Below are 27099 nucleotides of genomic sequence, written 5' to 3' on the forward strand. Positions count from 1 at the left end.
GGGGCTCTCCCTCTCCTCTCTCTCCCAGGCTAGCGCTACATGCTCCGCCGCCGGCAGCCTCTATATTCAGCTTCCTCTGCCTCTGCTCGCCACCGGCGCGGTCTGGACAAGCCACCGGCCAGAACTGCCATCAGAGCGCGCCCCTGATACGAGGAGGTTGAGTAGGCGCGCCCCTGTGCAGCTCGAGCCCTCCAGCAGCGGCGTGGTTGCGGACTCGCCACGGACATGGATCATAGCAGGCAAACAGTTAACCTCAACTCAAAGTTCTGAAATCAAAACATCAAAGAAGCACTCCCATCAGACAGGGAACTTTGGGCGCTCGGTGGCAGCACACAGTCCTCTCCGCGTGGGCATCACCATCGCCATGGTTGGCCATCCGGACGCGCTCCATCGACAGCGCGCGCCTTCCGCTGTCAGAAGCGGAGCGCCGTCGAAGGAGGCGTCGAGCATGATGGAGAAGCCTCCGAGGCCAGGCCGGCGCGGGTGATGATTTCGGTGTTCCGGTCGCCGCTCGATTGGATCTTCTCCGTTCAGTTACATGGACAGCGCTTACTCGATCGACCGGCTCCGAGCAAGAGAACTCTCTTGACGTACGGATACTCGGATAGTGGAGGCTTCATAGTCCTCAGGCTAACCATGTTGTCGTCCTTCTCATCATCTTCTTCGCAGGAGTGCCGGTCCGTGGTTATGACAGGGGGCAGGTGCCGAGTCCGCACACCAGCACCGGCGGCGAAAGCTACATTAAGCGAATAACTCCTTGGCAGCGGCTAGAGGCTCGGCTACGTCCTCCCCATACACATCCTTGAACATATCATCCGCAGGCCTGCAGCATGAACTCCTGCACCTCGGTGCCAAAGAGTACGCCGCCACGAACTTGGGTTCAATCGTATCCCGACGAAAAAGACCCTAACAGTAGTTGGAGAGTATATATTGTTTCAAAAAAAAAAAGTTGGAGAGTATATAATGACACGACCTGTACGGGCTGGGTACGGACTCCTGGTTAAGAACTGCCATGGGCCACGAGACTATTTTGTGGAAAAGAGATCGATCGGCTACGTGAGTGGACGAGGTATGAAAACACCACCAACGCGACGGACACGGAAGAAGGCGTAAACAATGTTGGACGAAAGCGTAAACATGACGGACCAAACCAAGGAAACGCTAGCTCCTTTATTATTAGGTATAGATATAGATATAGATAATAAAGTGAAGCTCGCATCAAAACAAAACCAAGAAATAGAATCCGAATCCAATATGTTTTTAAAAGATCCGAGTCGTACATGTTGGTGGTAAACGGAATAAATGCTTCTATGTGACGGCCTTTCAATGATCAAACTACGATGACACTTTATATAATCTGCCGAAAAGCTTTGCGGGAGACTCCTAAATTGAATAAGAAAAGAGTTCACATACCAGCTACCGAATACACTGCTCGTTAAAATGCAATATCATTGTTATGCATTAATCCTCTCTGCCTAATTTCGACTGACAGGCATGGCAGGCAGTATTACTGGCACTGAACGGGTAAGGTATCATCATCGCACAAACAAAACAAATTTGTTTACTTTACCATGAAGAAGCTTTCAGGAAAGATGGTGCTGCTGATAGATTTTACTTCGCTTTCTTCCTAACCACCCCAAAATTGACCGATAATATTCATAAGATGAAAGACAGCGACCAGCTTTGTTATCCACCTCCTTAATTATCCAACGACCAATATATTACTGTCATCCTAGTCAGCGTATTGGTGCACTACAGCATACAGAGCTGTCTAAGTCTTTTCTTTTCTCAACAAGAGTAAGTTCGTCTCCAGCGATCTAGAGTGAGGGCATCATTGGTGCGATCCAAACAAATCGATGGGCATGAACCGATCTATTTATGTCTTAAATTTGGTCTAAAATGCGTATCCATGCGTTCTCTCCGGAACCACTTGGCAGTGACCCAGTGCCCGCTCGTCTTCCGTGTCGCCATTAAGGGCACTACCGCTCGCCTATGACGTTCGCCATTCATGCTAGCCGCGTGCCCGTCTTTCCTAATGTTGCTTCCACCTCCAGCCACCCACATACCCTAGTTCCCTTTGGTCGGCAGCCGCAATGGAGAAATGCTCATGGCCATGGAGAAAGGGCGGCTGCAACGACCACAAGGCTGAGTCCTCGTTGGGACCTCGCCGCCGCGACCGCAACCGAGTCTATGTCACCATGGAGGTGGCTGGCTCGCACCTACAGGGAGGCAAAGAGGCCGGTGGCATGGCCAAATGCCAATCTCCCTCGTGGTTGGCACCTGAATCGGGATAGGATCATGGTGCCTCTAGTGCCACCAAACGGGCGGGGCACCGCCACGAGATCTAATGCTGACAACTCTATTATCGATGGATCTGCGGCACAACCCCACCTACAGCCTCAACTCGCCCGTGTAGGATAGGTGCCTCGAGTGGGAGCATGATGCACGGCGCCACGCCTACTTCCTGGGCTATGCTCCAGCTCCCAAGGAGTGGAACACCGACGAGGACCTGGGCCACGGTGAGGAGCAATAGGAGGACGTTCACGATTACACTGATGACTATGCGGCCCTCCTCCCGTATGGTCAAGAGCCGGAGGCGGTGGTTGTCAAGCAGGAGGAGGTCCCTTGCAACCGCCCGAGCTAGATGAGAAGGAGGACCTCGAGCTCACCTTGGAGCAGTTCGAGCTAGCTGGAGGAGCTCGGCAAGTGGTTCAGGCTGGCGGAGACTCTACGCAATCGGCGTTGGTGCAACAACGCACTGCCATGCCTCCGGTTGCACCGCAACAGCTGGTCCTAGTCCAGCCGGTCCGCCTGGCCACTGGCCACCCCTGGCTGCGGGCTGCAGCCCGGCGCTTTTGCCTCCTGTGTGGCTCCTGTTCAACCGGTTACCGTGATCCCTCTTGATTTTCACTCTAAATCGCTAGATCTAGCGATAGCGCGGAGGTTGGGTTCACCTCCGCAGTTGGGTTCACCCCCGACCTAGACGAACGAGAGAATAAACATGACCCCACTTTCTATCCGTGAACCGCTCCAAACAAACGAAAGTGAATACATTTGGTGCGTGAAATGGATTGCCCCGGCGACCATCACAGACATGTTTGCAGATCTTGCGGGTCTGTTTTCAAAAAGAAACTCACGTTGGTCGGTAGAAATCACACTCTGGAGTCCCGGATTTGATTTTTCATCAATATTTACCCTTTATCCACCCAAAAAAAAACACAACCTTTTTCTGGTGAGAGACATTTGGCTGGTGCACGAGTTTTATTTACTGTGGGTGGACATGCGGACCACCATGGTGGCCCGTGCAGCTAGAGGTGCAAAACAACACATAGAGCATATTTCCAGAACTCAGCCATGCATGTTCACACGATCACAGTCGTGGAACAGTTCATGAGTCGAAATGTCAGTCGATGCGGGCTTCCGGGCAAACGTTTAAACTTAGTTAAAAGCTTAGAATCAAAGGTAATTTTAGTAAAAATCTACTTTCTCATTTTGTCATTTTTTTGAAAAACATAGCAAATGGCTGTATTACTTGGATAAATTTCAACTAAATATCTGTTATTGTCTTTTATAATTTTACAAAACATAAAATGTGTTTTCCTAAGATTTAGAAAGTATAATTTTACAAAGCTATCTTCATTATTTGTTTATTCATTAGGAAGGATCGCCCAAAGGGAGCCCACATGTCCGTATGATCAGATTCACAATTCTCGACCAGACGTCTATATGTAAGCTTTGAATTCGATATACTAAGTGAAAAATTTGTTTTCATAGGGTCTGAGAGGTTACCCGGCGACAAAAGCGGGGTGGTGGGGTGCGGTGACCCAGCATACCACTACATGTTGTAGTATACAAGTTGTTGATATGATCTCCATGAAGAGACTTCTTCACAAATATCACATCCCTCGGAGTGGTACAACAGAAACATTGCAGGTCATAACACTCGAGATTATATTTCAATCACAGCCATAACAAGTTGGTATTCTCACAGGTCCGATGAGAACACCTTAAGATACTACTTAAGTTCATTACAAACCAGCAGAAATAGTAAAATGAGCTCAGCACAGTTTCTACGCTGCTCGGCTCAATGCTACTAGGGTATGTCACTACTCCTCCTCCTCATTGTTGTCGGGCCCGTAGACTATCCCATAGTCCACGCTTTCCACTCCTCCAGACAGATCGGGTTCTTCATAGACCAGTTCGTAGTCGCCTTCCGGTGCTCCGTCAGTGGTCTCCACTTCATTATCACAGTCTAGCAAAGGTGTCGAAAGAAAGTGAGTACAGAGGTACTCAGCAAGCTCAAAAGGAAAAATGTGTTTGATGCACTAGCTACGACCATTGATCAGGAAATCTCCGGTCAATGCATGTTTCACAAACATTTCTTCAAAAGGTTTATTTTATTCGGAAAACTATGCATGCCAGTCTTCACAGGTTGAACAGAACTTCATGGAGTTCCTTTCCTGCCGCGTTCGTAGTTCTCTTCCCGGAACAAGGAGTGACTGCCATAGTTTGATACCCTCTGCAGAGGTGCATTACTTTTTCCATAAGATAACTTATCCTTGATACCAACCGAGACGCGTTTCTCGTCCACACTTCCTTGGTCTGGGGCTAGGTGTAAGATCCAAGCCAATCACTGCCTTCTCCGTGACCTTGCATACCCACCCTTTTGTCCACTCGTACATTCCTGGTAGACATCTCACAATCATATGGCTTTACCCCCGATGTACGTCGGACAATCCCTCATAGACGATAGAGCCTCTCATCCACACAGATGGGGATTTTAAAGGATTTCCCAACCTACTGCAGTGTTATCCCAACACCCAGCCAGGCTCCACCAGGTCTGTTGATATGCAAGAGGGAAAAGATACAGCTGACTTCCCCAGAGCCATTATAAATCTTATGGTTAACGCGAATTGTACGACGCTAGAATCAGTAGACAACATTGGTGATTAGTCCTAGATTAATAGATCCCTTGCAATGGAACCTCCACCATATCAACACATATCATGGTTCCATTGCCCACCACATAGTCATATTCATAATTGGAAAAGTAACATTTTGCTTTTCAATGCAAGAAAGATAAGTGTAGTACTTTTGCGGTAAATTCATAGAAAATAATCAAAGTGACATGAGAAAGAGTGAACTTGCCTGGTGACTGCGAGATAATGCAGTTCGAAGTGTTGGATTGAACCTGAACCTCGGGTTCTGTAAAGAAGCATCATTGTCCGGTAAACACAATGTTATAAGATCCAAATGATGCATGTATGGATGTATTATTTTATGTTGAATCCCTTACCCCGACAAGGTTATTACAAATTTAGGGTTTGAGTTAAGGATTGGTGTCTTTGGCGGTACTTTATAAATATTTAAGTACTTTAACATGATTTGCTTTTCTAATAAGAAAAGAATGAAACATAGTTGATATTTTCCTTTGAAAAATATTTCTTTCAAATAAAGAATTTGAAAATTAAGGTTTCCCATATTTGGGAATTATTCATGAATTTGGAATTCTTAAGATTTTCCCTCTTTTTGGAAAATCTTGACTTTGAAAAGGAATAATTTGTAATAATAGAATTCCCTTTGAAATTATTTAAATAATAATTATTTGAATTTTCCTTGATTTTTAAATCCAAGGAAAATTTGTAATTTAAAATTTAGAATTTAAATTTGAATTCAAAAATTTCAAAATTTGAAATTGTATAACAATTCTCATTTCTTATTTTATTCTTGTTAAGAATATTTTATTATTCATTAATCATATTTTTCTTGGATTTTTAGAGGTATTCGTCATTTATTTTTATTTGGTAGAATTCACAAGTTATTTGTAAAAACAAAAAGACAAAAATACCCTTGCCTAATTGGGCCAACCCACCATCTTGGCCCAATTGGTCGGCCCACTGAGCCAAACCATAACGGTTCGGTGGAACCGAACCAGGTCAGCCCACCTCACTCTCTCTCGTTCTCTCCTCAATCGCGAAACCCTAATCCTAAGGCGATTCGATGGCGACATCGCCGCCACCATGGTCGCCGCCTGCTCCGGCCATCTCCGGTCGAGCTAGGTCTCGTTGTGGTGCGTAGATGAACCAGTGCGTGACGACGCGTCGATTCATCAGTCTCGATTCTTCGTTTGCGTCCTCGGTAGCTCGAGCGCGTGCGTGTCGCTCACGGTCGCCGATGAACTGGTGGCGATCTCCGGTGATCTAGGGTTTCTCGCCAACCCTGGATGCTCGCCGCTCTCTCTGGTGTTGTGCGAGGCTTGGCCTGGCTTGGCCACGGTCTGGCATCGCCGTGGTTGGCCGTGCCACCGTGCTGCCATGGCCGCCGCTTCACCCTTCACCAGGTAACCCTTCTCCTCGGCTACCACCTCTTCTCCTCCTTCTCGATCTATGCCTCTGGCTCTACTGCGTATGCTGCTGCTATGCTGCTGTGTTGCTCTGCTGCTGTTCTTGCTTGCCTGTGCTATGCTGTGGTGCTGCTGCGCATGCTTTACTCTACCCTAATCCTACCGATGTCATTCCTATGCCGATTGCCTTTTTGTGTTATGCTCAATCCATTGATTCATGCCCATATGTTGTGCAAATGGTCACTGGTCTTTGTGTAAATGCCTAATGGTCTTGTTCATATGCTTACTGACTTGCTCATCGGCTTACTAGTTGACTCATATGCTCAATGAATTGCTATTGTCCTAGGTTTGCTTCACTGACACTTGTGGTGTCAGTGATGTTGCTGTGTTACTGCTTGTGCTATGCTGCTGTGCATGCCATGCTATTCCTAAGCTTGTTGATGCTATCCTATGTTTTTTTGACTTGATCCAATGCTTATTGGACGTGTGATTGTCCTAGGTTTACACTACTGACACTTGTGATGTTAGTGATGCTCACCTATGGCTTGTACAAGCTTCAGTTGATCCACTTCTTGGCTGACTTGTCTGTGATGCTCTGCTTGGTCTTATGCTTAATCTACTTGAGCAATTATTTGCTAGTGGCTTACTTATTGGTTAATTCCTTGCTATATGGATGAATTGCTAGATGTTGTAATTACTGATGCATACTACTGATGCTTATGCATCTGAACATGTGTTGCCGTTGCTTTACAGTGATGCCTTGACATAATTCATGCATGGATTTGTTATGTATTCCTTCCTGGATGAATGGATTATTGATGAACTACTTATGCAGTGATGCTTAAGTGTTTTGCTATGCATGATTTGATATTTCCATGGATGATTTGGAAATGAATAAAGTCTGAATCCATTACTGGATAGTGATGGCTATTTGCTTTTGGTAAATCGATGGATTTGTGTTTGTTGTGACCTCAGTAGCCTTGCTACTGACTGGTTGCTCACACAATTGGATTAATCTTGTTGGCTACTCATCTCTGCTTGCATAATAGGGAATCATAGTTCATATGAAAGCCATTATGCTTGCCTGTGAAGAATTTCTAGGGTTTCTGATGGTTTAATTGCCTAGGATTTCATTGGGTAGTCTTTCACTACAACAAAATCAGCGTATAGCCACAGTTTAAGAGAGACGGGTTAACAAGTGCGTGTTAACCCAATCCCACCAAATCCCCCACCTATCCTGTAAAGACGAGAACATGCCACGACCTGACCACACCGTCTCTAGCGTTTCACATGTAGTTATATTCGAAAGACCGTACTTTTTTTAGGCTGAGCGTTTCGCGAAATTCAACCAAACTATAGACATAAAAGATACGGGCAAAAGCCCAACTCTACCGAATTCCCGTGGCGCGCGTCAGCGAAGGAAAAAAGGCGCGCCAAAGAAAGCTTTTTAGCGCCTAATATTGGGGTGGTTATGATCTAAAAATCATTTATCTCAGAGTACCTCGAACATAGCTTCGTTTCATAGAAACCTTCTTCCCTATTCTATCGCCACCGCCGCCCTCGCGCCGCCATCCGTCAAGGCCCTGGCTGGTCTGCAGCGGCACCGCGCCGTCGCAGGACTGGGACGATCCTACATCTAACAAGCTCCCGCAAACGAACCCTCCCTTGTGTGCGACGGAGCCACGACCTGCGCCTGGCCGGAAGGGACCAATCTACTTCAACCTCTTCAGCGAATCATCCAACACGAACTGGGATCCTCCTGCATATCCTCCCTTGTAAGTTTGATCCCCATCGCTGGCCCCCTCTGATCCCACAATATCTTGGATTAATCGCTGCACCCCAATTCTGAACCTAGAGGAAACGCAAGGTAATGCTGGCACAGCTTGAAGACAACGTTTCTCCACTTATTGGTTTCAGATTTCTTCCTTCTCTGTATTCTAATTATATCTGCATTAGTATATTTGCTAGTGCACACCAAGTGTTTGATACTTGTTCTCTCTGTATGGTTTAGAAATTCAAGGGTTGCTAAGGGGATAAAGGGAGTTGTTTCAGATCGGAATAATCTTCATCAAGGTCTCACCTTACCTCTCTAGTGCTTTTAAATGCTTTTATGTCACCTTTTATTTCCCGAAGTTTGGTACTTGTTCCTGTAGATGGTGTCCCTTGGTTTAGTCAAAGTTTTTTTTAAAGATCTGGTAGCATTTGATTTTGAGAAAGTACGTGCAGTTCTAAATCTAGGTCCAAACACAATGCTTAATTATCTCAAGTAATATTTTTTTACCAGATTGGCCAGATTAAACGACAAAGTTTAGTTTGTGTATTGTGTGTTCTGTACAATAGATACGAGCTATACTAGTATAGCGCCTGGCCTGGCAGCACTGGCTAGAGTTTCAAGCATGTCTAAATCCTTGTTAACTTGTCTGCAAACTGTACGTGCATCTATTGCAAGTTACTGTAAACCTCTTGCTGAGATTAATATATGAGGGCATGTTGATCCCTCATAAAATAAAATCATAAACTATTTGGTTGTTGGAAGCCAATTTTTCATAGAATAAGTAGAAAATAATGCTTCCTAGAGGAAACCTTTTTTTATCGAAACAACACAACTCGTTACCCCTCAACTGGCGAATCAGAAGTGCGGATTATAGTTTTTGTACAGTTGCACATACTAAGACACTGAGTTACTTGAGTTTTCATTATCAAACAATGTTCATCTGCGCTTCCATTGTATTCTAATTCCCATGTTATATATCTTTATCATTTCAGTTGGTGAGTACGGAATAATGGATAAGTCTTGGATTCATAAACCTAGAACTAGTATTGAATACAGAACAGGTGTTTGCCAATTCCTACTATTTGCATTCCGTGATGTGACAAACAAAGGAAAAGTACTATGTCCTTGTGTTAATTGCGCAAATTGTCTAATGAAGAGCTACAAGGAGGTTAGTGAGCATCTTAGGTGCGATGGATTCTTAGAAGGATACACGATATGGACTTGTCATGGTGAAGATCCACCATCACTCTCTACTAGTGATTTCACACACACAAATTTTGATTATAGTGAAAATGACAACCTTCAAGAGGATGACATGTCTGGTCTTGTACATGCAGCTTTAGGAGTTGTCAATAAGCAGAATGTATTAAATTCAACTGGTGATGACATAGATAATCAGGAAATACTAGTTCATGATGTACCTGAACCTAACAATGAGTCACAAGCTGAAGACAACACACTAGTTAATTTACTTAAAGATGCAAAGACAGAATTGTACCCAGGCTGCAAAAATCATTCCAAACTCTCTTTCATTGTGAAACTATACCAAGATAAATGCACATACGGATCAAGCAAAGAAGCATTCACGGCACAACTGAAGATGTTTGCTGAGACCTTGCCAGATGCGTCCAATGTTCCAGCAAGCTACTACCAAGCAAAGAAAATAATCAAGAGTTTAGGCTTAGACTATGTGAAGATTCATGCATGTCCAAATGATTGCATGCTTTATCGTGGTGAGAGAGAAAACCAAGAGTCTTGCCATATCTGTAAATCGTCTCGTTGGGTGACTAAGAAGAAAAAGGGGGTGATAGGCGAAGTCGTAGAAGGTAAGAAGAAAGCAGCAAAAGTATTCCGTTATTTCCCTTTGATACCAAGGCTTCAAAGAATTTATTCAACAGAGAAAACTTCACAAGATGCAAGGTGGCACGACAAGGAGAGAACAAATGATGAAAAACTGCGTCATCCAGCTGACGGTGAAGCTTGGAAATTTTTTGATGATCTATTTCCAGATTTCAAAGCTGATCCTCGTAATATTCGCCTTGGACTTTCGACCGATGGATTTAACCCTTTTGGAATGGCAAGTAGTAAGCATAGCACATGGCCAGTAATATTAGTTCCTTATAACATGCCACCTTGGCTGTGTATGAAGCAATCAAACTTCATCATGTCAATGTTAATTCCAGGTCCAAAAGGCCCAGGAAATGACATAGATGTATATCTCGAGCCATTAGTGGATGAGCTAATGCAGTTGTGGGCAGGGGTAGATACATATGATGTGGTCACTAAACAAAATTTCTTCCTACGTGCTGCATTGTTGTGGACTATGCATGATCTTCCTGCATATGCCTATTTGGCTGGCTATGGCACCAGTGGAAAATTTGGATGTCCAAACTGTGCTGAGCACACATCATCTAAATGGCTAAAAAAAGGCCGCAAGTATTGTTACATGGGTCATCGTCGTTGGCTGCCAATAAATCATGTCTTCCGTAGGAAGAAACAACCATTTTATGAAGATGTTGAACATAGGACTGCCCCTGAAATTTCAAGCGGGATAGCAGTCCTTGCTAAGTTGCGTGGAAGAACTTTCATTTTGGGAAAGCTGAATAAAAAATCAAATGTGGCAACAAATCCTAAGAAGAAAAAGGAGAAACAGAAAAGAAAGAGGAGTGGTGAGGGAGAGAGTTCAAACACTAGAGGTGGAGAAGGAATGAGTTCAGAGGATTCTAATAAGGAAAAGGATCCTAAGAACTGGTGGAAGAAGGAAAGCATATTTTTTAGACTACCATACTGGGAGTTTTTGAAATTGCGTCATAACCTTGATGTGATGCATATAGAAAAAAACGTTTGTGATAATCTCACTGGAACTCTACTAGGTGATCGAAAATCAAAAGACAATGTTGATGCACGTTTGGATTTGATTGACTTAGGAATTCAACCTGACCTTCATTCTGAAAAGTTAGACAATGGCCGCTACACAATGCCTGATGCTTGCTTCACAATGTCTCGAGAGAGTAAGGAGATTCTTTGTTCAATCATCAAAAGCATCAAGATGCCTTATGGATATGCCTCTAATATCTCAAGATGTGTTGACATGAAAGAATGCAAGTTCACTGGTCTAAAGAGCCATGATTGCCATATTTTAATTGAACACCTTCTTCCACTAGCATTGAGAAGTTGCTACCCTAGTGAAGATGTCATGTTTGTTGTTGTCGAACTATCCAATTTCTTCAAATCACTATGTTCTAAGGTGCTAGACAGTACTAAGCTTGACACGCTGAAAGCACAAATTGTGCTCACACTATGTAAGATGGAGAGATTATTCATCCCATCCTTTTTTACAATAATGGTCCATTTGATTGTGCACTTGGTGGATGAAGCTAAATTGGGAGGTCCTGTGCACTATAGATGGATGTATCCATTTGAGACTGTTGAGGAAACGCAGTGGAATACACTTGTTTCATATTGGTACTCAGAAGAGGCAAAGGTAATGTTATCTAGGTCCTTTCAATAGTTGATTAGTAAATTTTCCATTCATAGCATGTACTATTAACACATACTATGATGAATGGTCAGGCAATCAGCAACAGAAATAAAGATAATTCAAAGAACATCAAGTATCCACACACACTAGGACGAAAAAGTTTTGCTAGGAAGAGGAAGGAAGTGGTAATTATTGATTGCAGAATGTGTATTTCTTTTCACTTCTTTTGTTGCATACTTTGATATTTATATTGTTGCAGGAAGATGCTCTTGGAAGAGAGGTGGATCGAGCAACTTTCTTTGATGAATGCCATAAAACTAAGGATGGTGTGTATGTGAATGCCTTAACAGAGGAAAAAATGGTATTGACTCTTTTCTACCAGATAACTATGCACAGTTTGGTATTGTCTCACATTTCTACAAAACTAATTCTGATAATGGTGCCGAAAGTATGCAAATAGTTGCCCACATGTTTTCTTTTGGTTCCGTACTATGCCTTGTGAGATGGCTCCTCTAATCTCATGTGTCCTCTTACTGAACCATGAAACTAGCGTAATTCACTAATCCCAAAGATTTCTTTGTTTCACATATTGTATTATCGAAACTTAAGCAGAATGATGTGATATACAAAAGCAAGAATGTGAATATCCAAACTCATTATTAAAAGAACTCGTGCCATGTTTATTTTTTGGACACTGATGTAGCTAACCTATATTCTACACACATACACACGTGCCATGTTTACTCACGAGCAGAAGTATATGGCTCATCTTTAAATTAGTGCCCACATAAAGTAGTTTTCTTACTACACTAATAGTAAACATGCGAATGATTATGCTATACTATTTCCTTGCTGGATCTGATAGTCTTGACACAACTTGTCCATTATATAATCTTTTCAAGAGCATGTACATGGTTTTTCACTGTTTACTGTAATAAAATTGGTTGCCCTCTAATTAAGATATTTTTAGAATGAGGTATATATGAAATTGGCTTAGAAAAAGTTAGATGGGCATGAACTTACGGAGCAAGATTATGAAAAATCCATGAAAGAAGCATTTGGGAAGGACCACCCTGGCCGTGTTCGTGGAATGGGCCCAACAATTACTGCATCAAAATATTTTGGTGGGAGGTTTTCCACTTTGTCAAGAGATGAAGCAGGAACAAGCAGTAGTAGCACACAGGATGGACTCATGAAATTTGTGTTGTCCTATCTCGCTGAGAAGTACCCAGAAGATGACCTGCTTTCGCGTCTACCACCACATCTTAGAAGGCAGCTGGTATGTACAAACTGAATTATTTTTATGCTGACGTGGAAATGCATATTTTCTTACACATTTACAAAATCAGACAAGTAAAATGATTTTTCTTCTGAATGGTAGGTTGTTGACAGAAAGAGGATTCAACTAGAACATACCAGTTCGACGCCGTCTCCTGGAGAGTCGCCTGAAGCAAGTCAGGAGTAGAAAATATATATACCTAGAAATTTAATCATGGTAGTTCAGATTGCAGATATTTATTAGAAAATTCATGTCTGGTAGTCAAGAGTTTGCATTTGCGATGTTAACTTCTTTCCGGAACTATTTCTTTCTACGTTACAGATTTGATTTGTGTTGTGACTGAATATATTAGTAAAATTATCATTTTCTCTCTCAGTGTTCAGTGTCTTATATGATTTTGCTGATGTCACATGATGGGTTGTTGTGTGGATACAAATTGTGTGGGATATACCTATTGTGCCTAAATTATATTGATAAAGTAGAGACAGGTGTTGGTGTGTCTAGGGGAATAAAAACACCATCTCTAATAGTAAAATTGTGCATGTGCTCACATATACTAGAGACGGGTGTGACCGTGCTAAGCAAATGCATTACGTGACTGTTCTTTGGGCTAGACACAAAGAACCATCTCTACCAACATGATAGCCATCTCTAAGTATTTAATCTCATGTTTCACATTTCAAACTAGAGATGGGCATAATTTGAACTAGAGACGGCTTTTGTCATGTCAAGTGGATTGTATTGGAATTTGAATTCACAATGTAGCGACGGATTTGACCGTGTCTAATGATCGTCTCTAGTTGTAGACACGGTTATCAAAACCGTCCTTATATGTTTGACACGGAAGCTATGGCATCGCCCATAAGACGGGTGTTTCAACCGTCCCTATACCTTGTAGAGACGGGTAGAACCGTGGCTACAGGGCATAAAAACCGTCGCTACATGCAGTTTTTGCTGTAGTGTTTGGTAGCTATTTCTAACCTGTAATCATCTACAGGTGCTATTTGTGCATGTGTGTGCACATATGTGCATGTGTTCTAGGTTTATATGCACAAAAATTGTGTCTGGATGGTTTAGGTGCTATGGCTCCCTTTGTTTCTGCCAGTGATCCTTGGTCATACCAAGTGATGATCACCCCTTGAGCATCTGCTCAATCCCATGACCTATGTCATGCATAAATAATGGATTTTATCCAAAGGATCCTCTCCAGAAACTTGGTATACCTTGTTCCAGCTCCTAGTAAGAAATATTTGGTTGATGAAGTGCTTCTGGATGGTTTTTTGATCATAGCCCTTCTCCTCCTAGCTTCTGGTTGATCTCCTCCCTAGGTCATCATGGTTTCTGGTTGATTGGTTGGTGTTTTTGGATGAATGGTTGGTTTCTGTGATGGTTGGTGTTGTTCTTGAGCAAGTACAGGTGATGAACACTTGATGTTCTTCACTGGTTGCCTGATGAATGCTTATCTGGTCGACTATGCATAATTTCTAGGGTTCTGCCCTATTTATACCCCCATTACTTGTTCTCTGGCCATGCCACACAAGCCTGGTTTGGCCTGGTGACTAGGTTGTGCATTGCCTTGTTGTTGCTTGCACAACAACCATGAGCTGTGAGATCCTTTAGTGAAACTTGAGTCCATGTGCCTTGCTCAGTTTTGGTCTGTTGGTGATCATATCATGTGCTGTCCCTAGTTTGGACAAGCACAAGTGTCATTGACACTTGGTTCTCTGGTTTGGACAAACACAAGTGTCCTTGACACTTGGTTCAACCCTGGCTAGTGCTGAATTGTTTTACTAACCCCCTTATACATCATTCTTTCTATTTTGCAGGTTTTGAAGGTGAATATGACCACAAGATCAATACTTCCAAGGCATTAGTTTTAGGATTTAGTGTAGAATCAAATATTGTAATCTTCTTTTTATTTATTTACTTATTCATTCAATTCTTGTAATAAAAAATAATGTAAAGACATTGTATGTGTGTGTTATCAATAAAGCTCAAGTTTTACTTATGAGCTTATTTGTATTTGTATAATTTACTTATAAACATTTGTATATTCATATTTCAATTTGAAAGCCAAATTGACTTGTATTTATAAAATGTGTTTGAAATATGATAAGTATTTGAGTTCTAATTTCATAATTCAAATTCTATGTTGTTTATCATTAACTCTTTAGGTTTTGAAATTCAATGACTTGTCAAATCAAATCAACTCACAAATCAACAAGATACAAAATAGATCATGTCAAAATTCTTAATCTCTCGATGCCTAACCCTAATTGCAGTTGAGAGAGAACCTCGATCCCTCTTAGGTTTAGTTGCAATAAGGCGTGAAAATTTCCCCCGTTTTGCGATGAAATGCACATCCCGTTTCTAATCTACCCTTCGATGTTCCTATGTTGTGGGTTATTACACGGGGGCGGGGGTGGGGGAGTGTGGTGACCCTGCATACCACTGCATGTTGTAGTATGCCAGTCGTTGACATAACATTCACGAAGTACCATTCCGCAAATATTACATCCCTCAGAGTAGTACAATAGAACATAGCAGGTCCATAACTCATTCATTTATTATTACAAGCATAATGTACATATCATCTCGGAGCTCCTCTTGGGTCCTAAGAGGGATACTTGATGTCTACTGGAGCTTCTATTCTTGTAGACAGTGTTGGGCCTCCAAGAGCAGAGGTTTGTAGAACATCAGCAAGTTTCCCTTAAGTGGATCACCCAAGGTTTATCGATCTCAGGGAGGAAGAGGTCAAAGATATCCCTCTCATGCAACCCTGCAACCACAAAGCAAGAAGTCTCTTGTGTCCCCAACACACCTAATAGGTGCACTAGTTCGGCGAAGAGATAGTGAAATACAGGTGGTATGAATAAGTATGGCGCCAGAAAAGTGCTTGCTGGCATGTAGTTGATGGTGGTAATATTGCAGGCAGTAGAAACACAGTAAAACAGTAAACAAGCAGCGATAGCAGTATTTAGGAACAAGGCCTAGGGATCATACTTTCACTAGTGGACACTCTCAACATTGATCACATAACAGAATAAATAAATAGATGCTAGACTCTACACTCTCTTGTTGGATGATGAACACCACTAACTGTGTAGGATTACACGAACCCTCAATGCCGGAGTTAACAAGCTCCACAATATTCGATGTTCATGTTTAAATAACCTTAGAGTGCATGACAGATCAACACAACTACACCAAGTACTAACATAGCATGCACACTGTCACCTTCACGCTACGAAAGGAGGCATAGATCACATCAATACCATCATAGCAATATTTAACTTCATAATCTACAAGAGATCACAATCATAGCCTGCGCCAAGTATTACACGATGCACACACTATCACCATTACACCGTGCAGGAGGAATAAACTACTTTAATAACATCACTAGAGTAGCACATAGAATAGTAGTGATACAAAGCACATTGCAATCATAAAGGGATATAAATAAGCACTTCACTATGCTCTTCATAATAGTGAATAAGTATTCTGTGAAATATAGCCTAAGAGACCCACACGGTGCACACACTGTCACCTTTACACACATGGGACAAGGAGTCTCCGGAGATCACATAAGTAAAATCCACTTGACTAGCATAATGACATCTAGATTACAAGCATCATCATATGAATCTCAATCATGTAAGGCAGCTCATGAGATTATTGTATTGAAGTACATAGGAGAGAGATGAACCACATAGCTACCGGTACAGCCCTTAGCCTCGATGGAGAACTACTCCCTCCTCATGGGAGACAGCAGCGGTGATAAAGATGGCGGTGGTGTCGATGGAGAAGCCTTCCGGGGGCACTTCCCCGTCCCGGCGGCGTGCCGGAACAGAGACTCCTGTCCCCCAGATCTTGGCTTCGCGATGGCGGCGGCTCTGGATGGTTTCTCGTATCGTGGCTTTTTTCGTCTCGAGGTTTTAGGTTGAGGGCCTTTATATAGGCGAAGAGGCGGAGTCGGAGGGGCGAAGAGGCGGTGAGGGGGTAAGGCGGCGCGGCCAGGGCCTGGGCCGCGCCGGCCACCCTCCTGGGGCCCCTGTGGCCCAACTCTGGTCCTTCCCGGGTGTTCTGGAAGCTTCGTGTAAAAATAGGATGCTGGGCGTTGATTTCGTCCGATTCCGAGAATATTTCCTTACTAGGATTTCTGAAACCAAAAACAGCAGAAAACAGGAACTGGCCCTTCGGCATCTCGTCAATAGGTTAGTTCCGGAAAACGCATAAATATGACATAAAGTGTGCATAAAACATGTAGATATCATCAATAATGTGGCATGGAACATAAGAAATTATCGATACGTCGGAGACATATCAGCATCCCCAAGCTTAGTTTCTGCTCGTCCCGAGCAGGTAAACGATAACAAAGATAATTTCTAGAGTGATATGCCATCATAACCTTGATCGTACTATTGTAAGCATATGTAATGAATGCAGCGATCAAAACAATTGTAAATGACATGAGTAAACAAATGAATCATAAAGCAAAGACTTTTCATGAATAGTACTTCAAGACAAGCATCAATAAGTCTTGCATAAGAGTTAACTCATAAAGCAATAATTCAAAGTAAAGGTATTGAAACAACACAAAGGAAGATTAAGTTTCAGCAGTTGCTTTCAACTTGTAACATGTATATCTCATGGATAGTTGTCAATGCAAAGTAATATAACAAGTGCAATATGCAAGTATGTAAGAATCAATGCACAGTTAACACAAGTGTTTGCTTCTAAGATAGAAAGAAGTAGGTGAACTGACTCAACATAAAAGTAAAAGAATGGTCCTTCAAAGAGGAAAGCATCGATTGCTATATTTGTGCTAGAGCTTTGATTTTGAAAACAAGAAACAATTCTGTCAACGGTAGTAATAAAGCATATGTGTTATGTAAATTATATCCTACAAGTTGCAAGCCTCATGCATAGTATACTAATAGTGCCCGCACCTTGTCCTAATTAGCTCGGATTACCTGGATTATCATTGCAATGCACATGTTTTAACCAAGTGTCACAAAGGGGTACCTCTATGCCGCCTGTACAAAGGTCTAAGGAGAAAGCTCACATCGGATTTCTCGCTATTGATTATTCTCAACTTAGACATCCATACCGGGACAACATAGACAACAAATAATGGACTCCTCTTTTATGCATAAGCATTCAACAACAATTAATTTTCTCATATGAGATTGAGGATATTTGTCCAAAACTGAAACTTCCACCATGGATCATGGCTTTAGTTAGTGGCCTAATGTTCTTCTCTAACATTATGCATGCTCTAACCATTAAATAAGTGGTAAATCTCCCTTACTTCAGACAAGACGGACATGCATAGCAACTCACATGATATTCAACAAAGAGTAGTTGATGGCGTCCCCAGGAACATGGTTATCGCACAACAAGCAACTTATAAGAAATAAAATGCATAAGTACATATTCAATAACACAATAGTTTTTAGGCTATTTGTCCCATGAGCTATATATTGCAAAGGTAGAGGATAGAAATTTAAAGGTAGCACTCAAGCAATTTACTTTGGAATGGCGGAGAAATACCATGTAGTAGGTAGGTATGGTGGACACAAATGGCATAGTGGTTGGCTCAAGGATTTTGGATGCATGAGAAGTATTCCCTCTCGATACAAGGCTTAGGCTAGCAAGGTTATTTGAAACAAACACAAGGATGAACCGGTGCAGCAAAACTCACATAAAAGACATATTGTAAACATTATAAGACTCTACACCGTCTTCCTTGTTATTCAAACTCTTTACTAGAAATTATCTAGACCTTAGAGAGACCAATTATGCAAACCAAATTGAATTAGGACATACTTCTCATGCATCCAAAATCCTAATTAGCTCCTTGTGTTTGTTAAAACATGTGCATTGCAATGATAATCCCCGGGGTCATCCCATCCATGTCTTAAATCAGGAAATAGAATAAGAAGCTCATTGTCATCCATTATGCCTTACTAGTGTAAACAAGAAACAAAAAGATGCAATTGCAGGATCTAAAGGAAATAGCTTCGAGCACAAACACAATGGCGCTGTAAAAGCATTACACTGAACCGGAGTATGAGTGCCTTTTACCTTTCCTCCCCGGCAACGGCGCCAGAAAAGTGCTTGATGTCTACTGGAGCTTCTATTCTTGTAGACAGTGTTGGGCCTCCAAGAGCAGAGGTTTGTAGAACAGCAGCAAGTTTCCCTTAAGTGGATCACCCAAGGTTTATCGATCTCAGGGAGGAAGAGATCAAAGATATCCCTCTCATGCAACCCTGCAACCACAAAGCAAGAAGTCTCTTGTGTCCCCAACACACCTAATAGGTGCACTAGTTCGGCGAAGAGATAGTGAAATACAGGTGGTATGAATAAGTATGGCGCCAGAAAAGTGCTTGCTGGCGTGTAGTTGATGGTGGTAATATTGCAGGCAGTAGAAACACAGTAAAACAGTAAACAAGCAGCGATAGCAGTATTTAGGAACAAGGCCTAGGGATCATACTTTCACTAGTGGACACTCTCAACATTGATCACATAACAAAATAAATAAATAGATGCTAGACTCTACACTCCCTTGTTGGATGATGAACACCACTAACTGTGTAGGATTACACGAACCCTCAATGCCGGAGTTAACAAGCTCCACAATATTCGATGTTCATGTTTAAATAACCTTAGAGTGCATGACAGATCAACACAACTACACCAAGTACTAACATAGCATGCACACTGTCACCTTCACGCTACGAAAGGAGGCATAGATCACATCAATACCATCATAGCAATAGTTAACTTCATAATCTACAAGAGATCACAATCATAGCCTACGCCAAGTATTACACGATGCACACACTGTCACCATTACACCGTGCAGGAGGAATAAACTACTTTAATAACATCACTAGAGTAGCACATAGAATAGTAGTGATACAAAGCACATTGCAATCATAAAGGGATATAAATAAGCACTTCACTATGCTCTTCATAACAGTGAATAAGTATTCTGTGAAATATAGCCTAAGAGACCCACACGGTGCACACACTGTCACCTTTACACACGTGGGACAAGGAGTCTCCGGAGATCACATAAGTAAAATCCACTTGACTAGCATAATGACATCTAGATTACAAGCATCATCATATGAATCTCAATCATGTAAGGCAGCTCATGAGATTATTGTATTGAAGTACATAGGAGAGAGATGAACCACATAGCTACCGGTACAGCCCTTAGCCTCGATGGAGAACTACTCCCTCCTCATGGGAGACAGCAGCGGTGATGAAGATGGCGGTGGTGTCGATGGAGAAGCCTTCCGGGGGCACTTCCCCGTCCCGGCGGCGTGCCGGAACAGAGACTCCTGTCCCCCAGATCTTGGCTTCGCGATGGCGGCGGCTCTGGATGGTTTCTCGTACCGTGGCTTTTTTCGTCTCGAGGTTTTAGGTCGAGGGCCTTTATATAGGCGAAGAGGCGGAGTCGGAGGGGTGAAGAGGCGGTGAGGGGGTAAGGCGGCGCGGCCAGGGCCTGGGCCGCGCCGGCCACCCTCCTGGGGCCCCTGTGGCCCAACTCTGGTCCTTCCCGGGTGTTCTGGAAGCTTCGTGTAAAAATAGGATGCTGGGCGTTGATTTCGTCTGATTCCGAGAATATTTCCTTACTAGGATTTCTGAAACCAAAAACAGTAAAACAGAAGCGGCCCTTCGGCATCTCGTCAATAGGTTAGTTCCGAAAAACGCATAAATATGACATAAAGTGTGCATAAAACATGTAGATATCATCAATAATGTGGCATGGAACATAATAAATTATCGATACGTCGGAGACGTATCAATACTCCTGGGTTCGAGGCGAACCCATCTTAACTTACAATATAATAGTCTTACTAGGTGATACATTTATTCCCACGAGCAGTTAAGTACTTAGAGTTTGTACTGCTCGGTTACTACTACTACTTATCGGTCTAAGCTTGCTCTCCTCCGGAACCCTCTCCGGTTCCGTAGACTATAAGGTAGTCTACACCTTCGACACCTCCAGAGAGGTCTGGTTCTTCATAGCCGATGATGTCGGCTCCTTCAGGGTTGTCGTTGTCCTCCTCCAGATGGTTCAGACAATCTAAGCAGGGGATTTAAGAGTGGTATGAGTACGAGCGTACTCAACAAGTTCATTATAGAAAAGAGGTGTTTAATGCACTAGCTACGATATTAGACCAGAAAGTCTAATACCAATGCAAGTTTTGATAAAAATTTCTTCAAGAGGTTGCTTTTATTTCAAAGAACTATGTCCGTCAGCCTTCACCGGTTCACTAGAACTTCATGGAGTTCCTTTCCGGCAGCGTTCGCAGTTCCAAATCCCGGAACAGGGAGTGACAGGTCACGATTCATTACACTCTGCAGAGGTGTGTTGCTTTACCCATAAGAGATCTTAACCTTGGTGCCAACCGGGCAGCTTTCCCGTCCACACTTCCTATGGTGTGAGGCCCGGTATAAGGTCTAGCCAATCATGTTCCTCCGCTACCTCGAACACCCACCCGTTGTTGCAATCTCCGACCCTGGGTCCTCGCCGGTCCTCTTACACCAATTAAGGATGGACCCCGACCACGACGACAATGCAGAGCTCTATCATACATTCCTTCGCCGACAGTTGCAACCCATCATAGACCACATTACCGTGGGGACTTCTACGGGTTCCCCCTGCATCTTGTCTCTCGAAATCAAGTGCACCCAGTAATGCGCATCCGTTGATGAACGAGAGGTGGAAACACTTTTGACTACTCCGTCCCACTCCAGATCTTATGGTTAACACGGGTATTACGGCACAAGAATCACTGGACGACATTTGTTGTTTAATCCTAGATGGATATAAACCCTTGCAATGGAACCTCCACCATATCAACACAATCCATGGTTCCATTGCCCACCACTTAGTCATATTCATAGTTATGAAAATAGTGGTTTTGCTTTTTATGCAATAGTGATAAACATAGTACTTTGCAAGTAATTTGATAAAAATACTTGAATGACATGAGCAAGTGATGAACTTGCCTGAACACTGCAAAGTGTTGCAGTTGGATGGTGTGGACTGACCCTTGTCCTCTGTTGCTGAAAAATAGCATCATTGTCCGATAAGGGCAATAGTTAAAGAAGCATTTATGCATGATTCCAGTTTTAGGGTTTGTTCCCCCCTTCCGATGTCTTTATCATTTCATGTGAGAGTTTAATACTAAGAATGTCTTAGGGATACTCTATTTAGGGTAAAATACAACCTTGAAATGTTGTCAAGGTGTTTTTAAAGTCCAAAAGAATTTATGGACTTATTTTCATTATTGAAAATAAAAGGTGTGATTTAAATGATTATTTAAATCATCAAATTTGAACTTATTCTTGTTTAACTTCAAAAATTCTATTTCATATTTTATTATGATAGAGATTTTTATAATGAGTGGTTTTCATATTTTTAATTATTTTTTAGAGCTATTAAACATTTACTATGTATTTTCAAAGTTTCAACATTTTTAAGGAATTGTGAAATGGCACAATTGCCCCTGGGCCCACCTGTCAGTGGAGCCCAGTGGGTTGGGTTAGACCAGCTCGGGTCCAACCGACCCGTGTGGTCGCTCACTCTCTCCCCCACCGCGCCGCCTCGACGAACCCTAATCCCCTTCGCTCTAGCAACTCGTGTCGCCCTCGCCGTCGCCGGTCGATTCCGACGAGCTCCGCCGTACATGGCCCTCGCCATGGGGCGCAATCGAATCGCCCCACGACGCCGGTCATCCTTCTCCGCGTCGATCTAGAGCTGGCGTTGCTCCTGCTCGTCCCCGACCCCTTTTTTGTGGCTAGGGTTACGGGATCCGCGGCGATCTCGCTGCTCCCAGGGTTCCTGGCACTATGGCGCCGCCGTGAGCCTCGCCGTAGTGGTGCGGGGTGCTGCGGCGCTGGTCTAGGCGTGGCCTGGCCTGGCCAGGTGTTGTTGTGCGCTCGGCGTGCGCCGCCGTGGCCGCCATGGCCGCAACTGCTGTCTGCTCGCCCCGGGTACGTGCTCCACTCTCTCTCTCTCTTGCATGTTCTTCTTCCTCATTCTCTAGCTCTGGCCACGGCTGCTCCTCCTCGTGGAGATGCCTGCCGTGCTGATGCTCTGCTACTGTTTGTGCTGCTGTGCTCCACTGGCCCTGGCCATGCCAGTGCTTGTGATGCTGCCTTATGCAGCCCTGCCTTGATATTCATGATTCTGTGCAAAGTTCCTAAGCTATGTGCTTGATTAAGCTTGCATTTCTTGCTAGAATCCTTCCATGTGCCTCTGTTCTTGTTACTATTCTTGCTAGACATTCAAGTGTATTCAACTATGTTGCCCTGGCTTGATTACAGTGTGTATTCCTTGCAAATTTGCAAGTGCCAGTGCTCTGATGTGTTATATCTTGTGCTTAATTTCATGAGTATGCTCAATTGAGCATTGCTGTTGGCTTAACAGTATTATTCAGTGATGAGGGCTTTGTGCTTTACTTGTATATCTTGATCCAGTGGTTCATCATGCCTTTGATGTGCTTCTGGATACAATCATAAAGTCATTAATTCAGTATTTGTTTGATTCAGTTATGTCTTGGGTGTAATTCTTCAATAGCTAGCTCATTTTTGATGCTATGCTTGGCTATAGTAATCAGTAGCAAGAGCTAGCAAGCTCTGATGATCATATGATCATCATTTGCTTGATGGTTAACTGCTGTGCTTCCTTCTGTGGCTATCTGGTGCTCATCATGTGTTGTGTGTGCATCACACAGGCTTAGCCTGATGTGTGCTGGTGCTTGCTTAAGCATCAATTGATGCTTGCAATGATCCATTGGATCATCTGCAAGGCTCTTGTGCATCAATTGCTTGTGTAATTCATTTATCTGTTTATCTTGCTTTATTAAATGGATGAATGATGTGAACTGTGATTCAGTGATGATCATTTCAATGAATTTGTTAGGGCTAGTTGGATGCCAACCACTGGTTGGGTACCCTAGCCCACTACTGAACCCTACTGGGTGATGCTGTGGTGGTTTCAAGTGTTGGTTGTGGTTTGAGGTGGCCCTGGCAGCTCTGTGATGCTGTCATGGGTAGCTCCCCCTCTCTGTGGCTTGCTGTGGTTGGTGATTGCTTGCTGGAATTGGATAATTGCTCACTGGTTGATCCATTAGTGGACTTCCAGTGGCTTTTGATGCTGAGAAATTATATAGCCAAGAATTTGTCTATTGTCTGATGGCCTAGCTAGCTATAGGTGCTAAGTGTGTTGGGCTAGGCTAGCTGTGATTTCATTCTTTGCTGGATTTCCTTAGTTGTGCCTCTGATTTGCATAACTAATGTTCCCTTAGGATAATTACCTATTGGCCTTACCCATATTTGCTTGCACCAAATGGCTTTGTAGCCAGATGATGACACAAACAGGGTATTCTACCCTTCTGTGCTCCTGTGATGCATAGTATGCTTATTTATGAGCAAAACTTGGTTTTGCTCAGGATGATCTTGTTTATACCCCACTCCAGCTCCTAGATTATTTGTTGGTGTAGAGGATTGCTTCAGTGTGGTGATTCTGCTTGCCCTGCTCCTCCTTGCAAGCCTGTGGTGCTTGATTCAGTGCTGTGGTGACTTGACCAGGTTGAACAGCAGTGGCTGTTCTTCCTGTTCTTGTGTTCTTGGTTTCTGGTGAACTTACCCAGCTGCTTGTCGATGGAATGACTAGGGTTTACTGTGGAGGCTTTTATATCATCCTCACTTTGCTCTCCTGGTCGACAGCTGAGCCTGGCAACACTTGGTGACTCACTGGATGTGTGTGTGTGCTGTGGTGCATGCACACAGCCTGGTGAGCAGCTAGTGTGTGTGTGTGTGTCCTGGGCTTGGGACTTGGGCTGTGAGAAGATCAGCTCGGCAGAGCTTGGTCATATCTTCTCACATTTCACTTTCTTTTGGCTAATCTGCCAAGTGGCTTTGCCACTTGGCATAACTCTTGTTTTGTTTTGCTTGTGTGAAGGGACTTGGAGATGATCAAGATGAGACTCAAGATCATCTTGATCAAGGAATTCATGAAGATCACTTGTAGTTTAGGAAATTTTCATTAAGTTGTAATCTTTCTCTTTCTTTTTCCTTTTATACAATTCATGTAATATGTTGTAATATTTCATATTTCATTTCTGGATATTGTAAAGACAATGTATCTTATGTGATTATCAATAAAGCTCAAATTTTCTCTAATGAGCTTTACTTAATATTTGTATTGTTATATTGTTTATTATTTATAATTTGGTTAATGAATTACCTCACATTTGAATTATGAGATATTCAATTGATGTTTGAATTTGAATTTCAATTGCAACTTAGGTTTGAATTCAATCATACAACTTAAGTTTGAATTCAATCATGCAACTTAAGTTGTGATGCAATATCTCTCCTCTCTTCTCAAAACCCTAACTTAGTTGAATGAGAAACAAGTTTGTCGCACTCTCGAAACCCTAACCCTGTAAGGTGTCGAGAGAGAAACTTGTCCCCCTTCGATGCAGTTTTTTTTAAAAGCGCGAAATTTCCCCATAATTTATGATGCAATGCACATCCCTTTCTAAAATCTACCCCTCGATCGTCTCTAAACCTGGGACATTACAGGGAGGATGGGAAGGAATGATAATGAAGTAACTTGTGAGAGACTTAGATGCAGATAACCATATTGTTTCCTTCATGTTTTTTTTGGAGTAGACGGTCATCAATGAGTGCAGAAGAAACTAATACAAATGCAACGCACAACCATCAAGAAGAGTAGTGAGACCTTGTAGAAAATGTAATAGAGAATCATCAACAATGACGATAAAAAGTAACAGAAAATGGATTATGCAACTATCAATGTGGGTGAATATGGTATAAAATACAGAAAAAACTCATAGATGATGCAAAATAGAAACATAATTCAATGGAATTAACTAGTGTCGTTCAAACAGCTAGAAAATTCAATGGAGAAGCATCAAAGAAGTGAAGATTGCCATAACAATAGAAAATCACACACACAAAAGTACACAACCATTAAAAAAATGAACTGGAAAAATAAAGTAAACAAACATCAACAAATGCAGTAGAAACTAACAAAAAATACAATAGACAAACATCCATAAATACAGTAGAAACATTGGTAGCCATCAACATATTCGGTGGAAAAATAAAACGCTACCAAGAAAAATCGTTAACAAGTGGTAAGACAAGTGACTCAAAGTGCAGTAAACAAACAGAACTATGAAATACAACCAATACAACAAGAATGAGATAAATGTAGCATAAAAAGAGTACAAACTAATGTACACTATAAAAAATGAGTCTCTAAAGCAAATACAAGATCCGTATTGAGGATTTCTTCAAAACAAGAACATAATAAATCAAAAAAAATTAGGCTTCTGTTTGAAAACAACGACTTTCTCAAAGTTGGGTTTTGAATAAAAAATAGTAGCATTATCTATTTTAAAAGCTAGATGCTTCTAATCGATAAAACCTACCCAGAAGAAATGCAATAGAAGCCACATAGTGTAATGTGATAGCGGATGCACAAGCCATTCACTACATAATACGGGCGACTACTCGTAATTGATCCATGCAAAATGATGCTCACAACATATTTTGATAACCACTCATTGAGTGTGCTCTCCCTCCTCGCCCTTTCCATCAACCTAGCTCTCTATCACCTGTGTATTCTTCATGTTAGGTCAACCAATGTAGCCGCCATGGTTCACACACACGGCTGGTATATTCACACGGGGAATCACCCAGTTAAAGTAGCTATAAAATACATTGGGCAATCATAAATACATCATAAAAAATATCATAATGTCACAAAAAAGGGGAAAATAAAGTGCATAAGCGTCACCAAAGTGCACAGGGAAAGTAAAAATAGACAATCATCAACAAATGTGGTAGAAACATTTGGTATCCGTTGACAAATTCGGTAGAAAACAGAAAATGCTTTAGACAATCGTTAGCAAGTGCACGAAAAGGTCCTCAAATCGCAATAAAGAAGCAGAACTATGCAGTACAACTAATACGACATTGAGTGAGAAATGTAGTGCAAAAAGAATCAGAACTAATGTAAAATGCATGAAAAACAAATCAGAATCGGTTTTTTTTTGTCAAAACAAGAACACAGTTGACCAATAGGAGCAATACTTGAAATGGCAATCCATAAAAAAAACACCATTACTAAGATCGGCTAAAACAAAATGATATCCCAA

General features: G+C 42.4%; 1 protein-coding gene across 1 annotated transcript; it reads left to right on the forward strand.

The window, feature by feature from the left end:
• The first annotated feature begins 9780 nt into the window (after positions 1-9780).
• Positions 9781-13063, forward strand: LOC139830166 (uncharacterized). The gene is made up of 5 exons (XM_071818168.1): positions 9781-11601; positions 11691-11783; positions 11858-11959; positions 12596-12877; positions 12980-13063. Exons 1-5 carry the CDS (start codon positions 9838-9840, stop codon positions 13061-13063), a joined length of 2325 nt encoding a protein of 774 aa, XP_071674269.1. The 5' UTR covers positions 9781-9837.
• The last annotated feature ends 14036 nt before the right edge of the window (positions 13064-27099 follow it).

Source organism: Lolium perenne, chromosome 4, assembly GCF_019359855.2.
Source record: "Lolium perenne isolate Kyuss_39 chromosome 4, Kyuss_2.0, whole genome shotgun sequence".
NCBI classification, from domain to species: domain Eukaryota; kingdom Viridiplantae; phylum Streptophyta; class Magnoliopsida; order Poales; family Poaceae; genus Lolium; species Lolium perenne.

Excerpts from the sequence above, each read along its gene's own strand:
- LOC139830166 (XM_071818168.1), top strand. The coding sequence starts at position 9,838 with ATGCTTTATCGTGGTGAGAGAGAAAACCAAGAGTCTTGCCATATCTGT. Across the intron at positions 11,602-11,690 it reads GGTACTCAGAAGAGGCAAAG|GCAATCAGCAACAGAAATAA; the intron begins GTAATGTTATCT and ends ATGAATGGTCAG. Across the intron at positions 11,960-12,595 it reads CCTTAACAGAGGAAAAAATG|AAAAAGTTAGATGGGCATGA; the intron begins GTATTGACTCTT and ends AAATTGGCTTAG.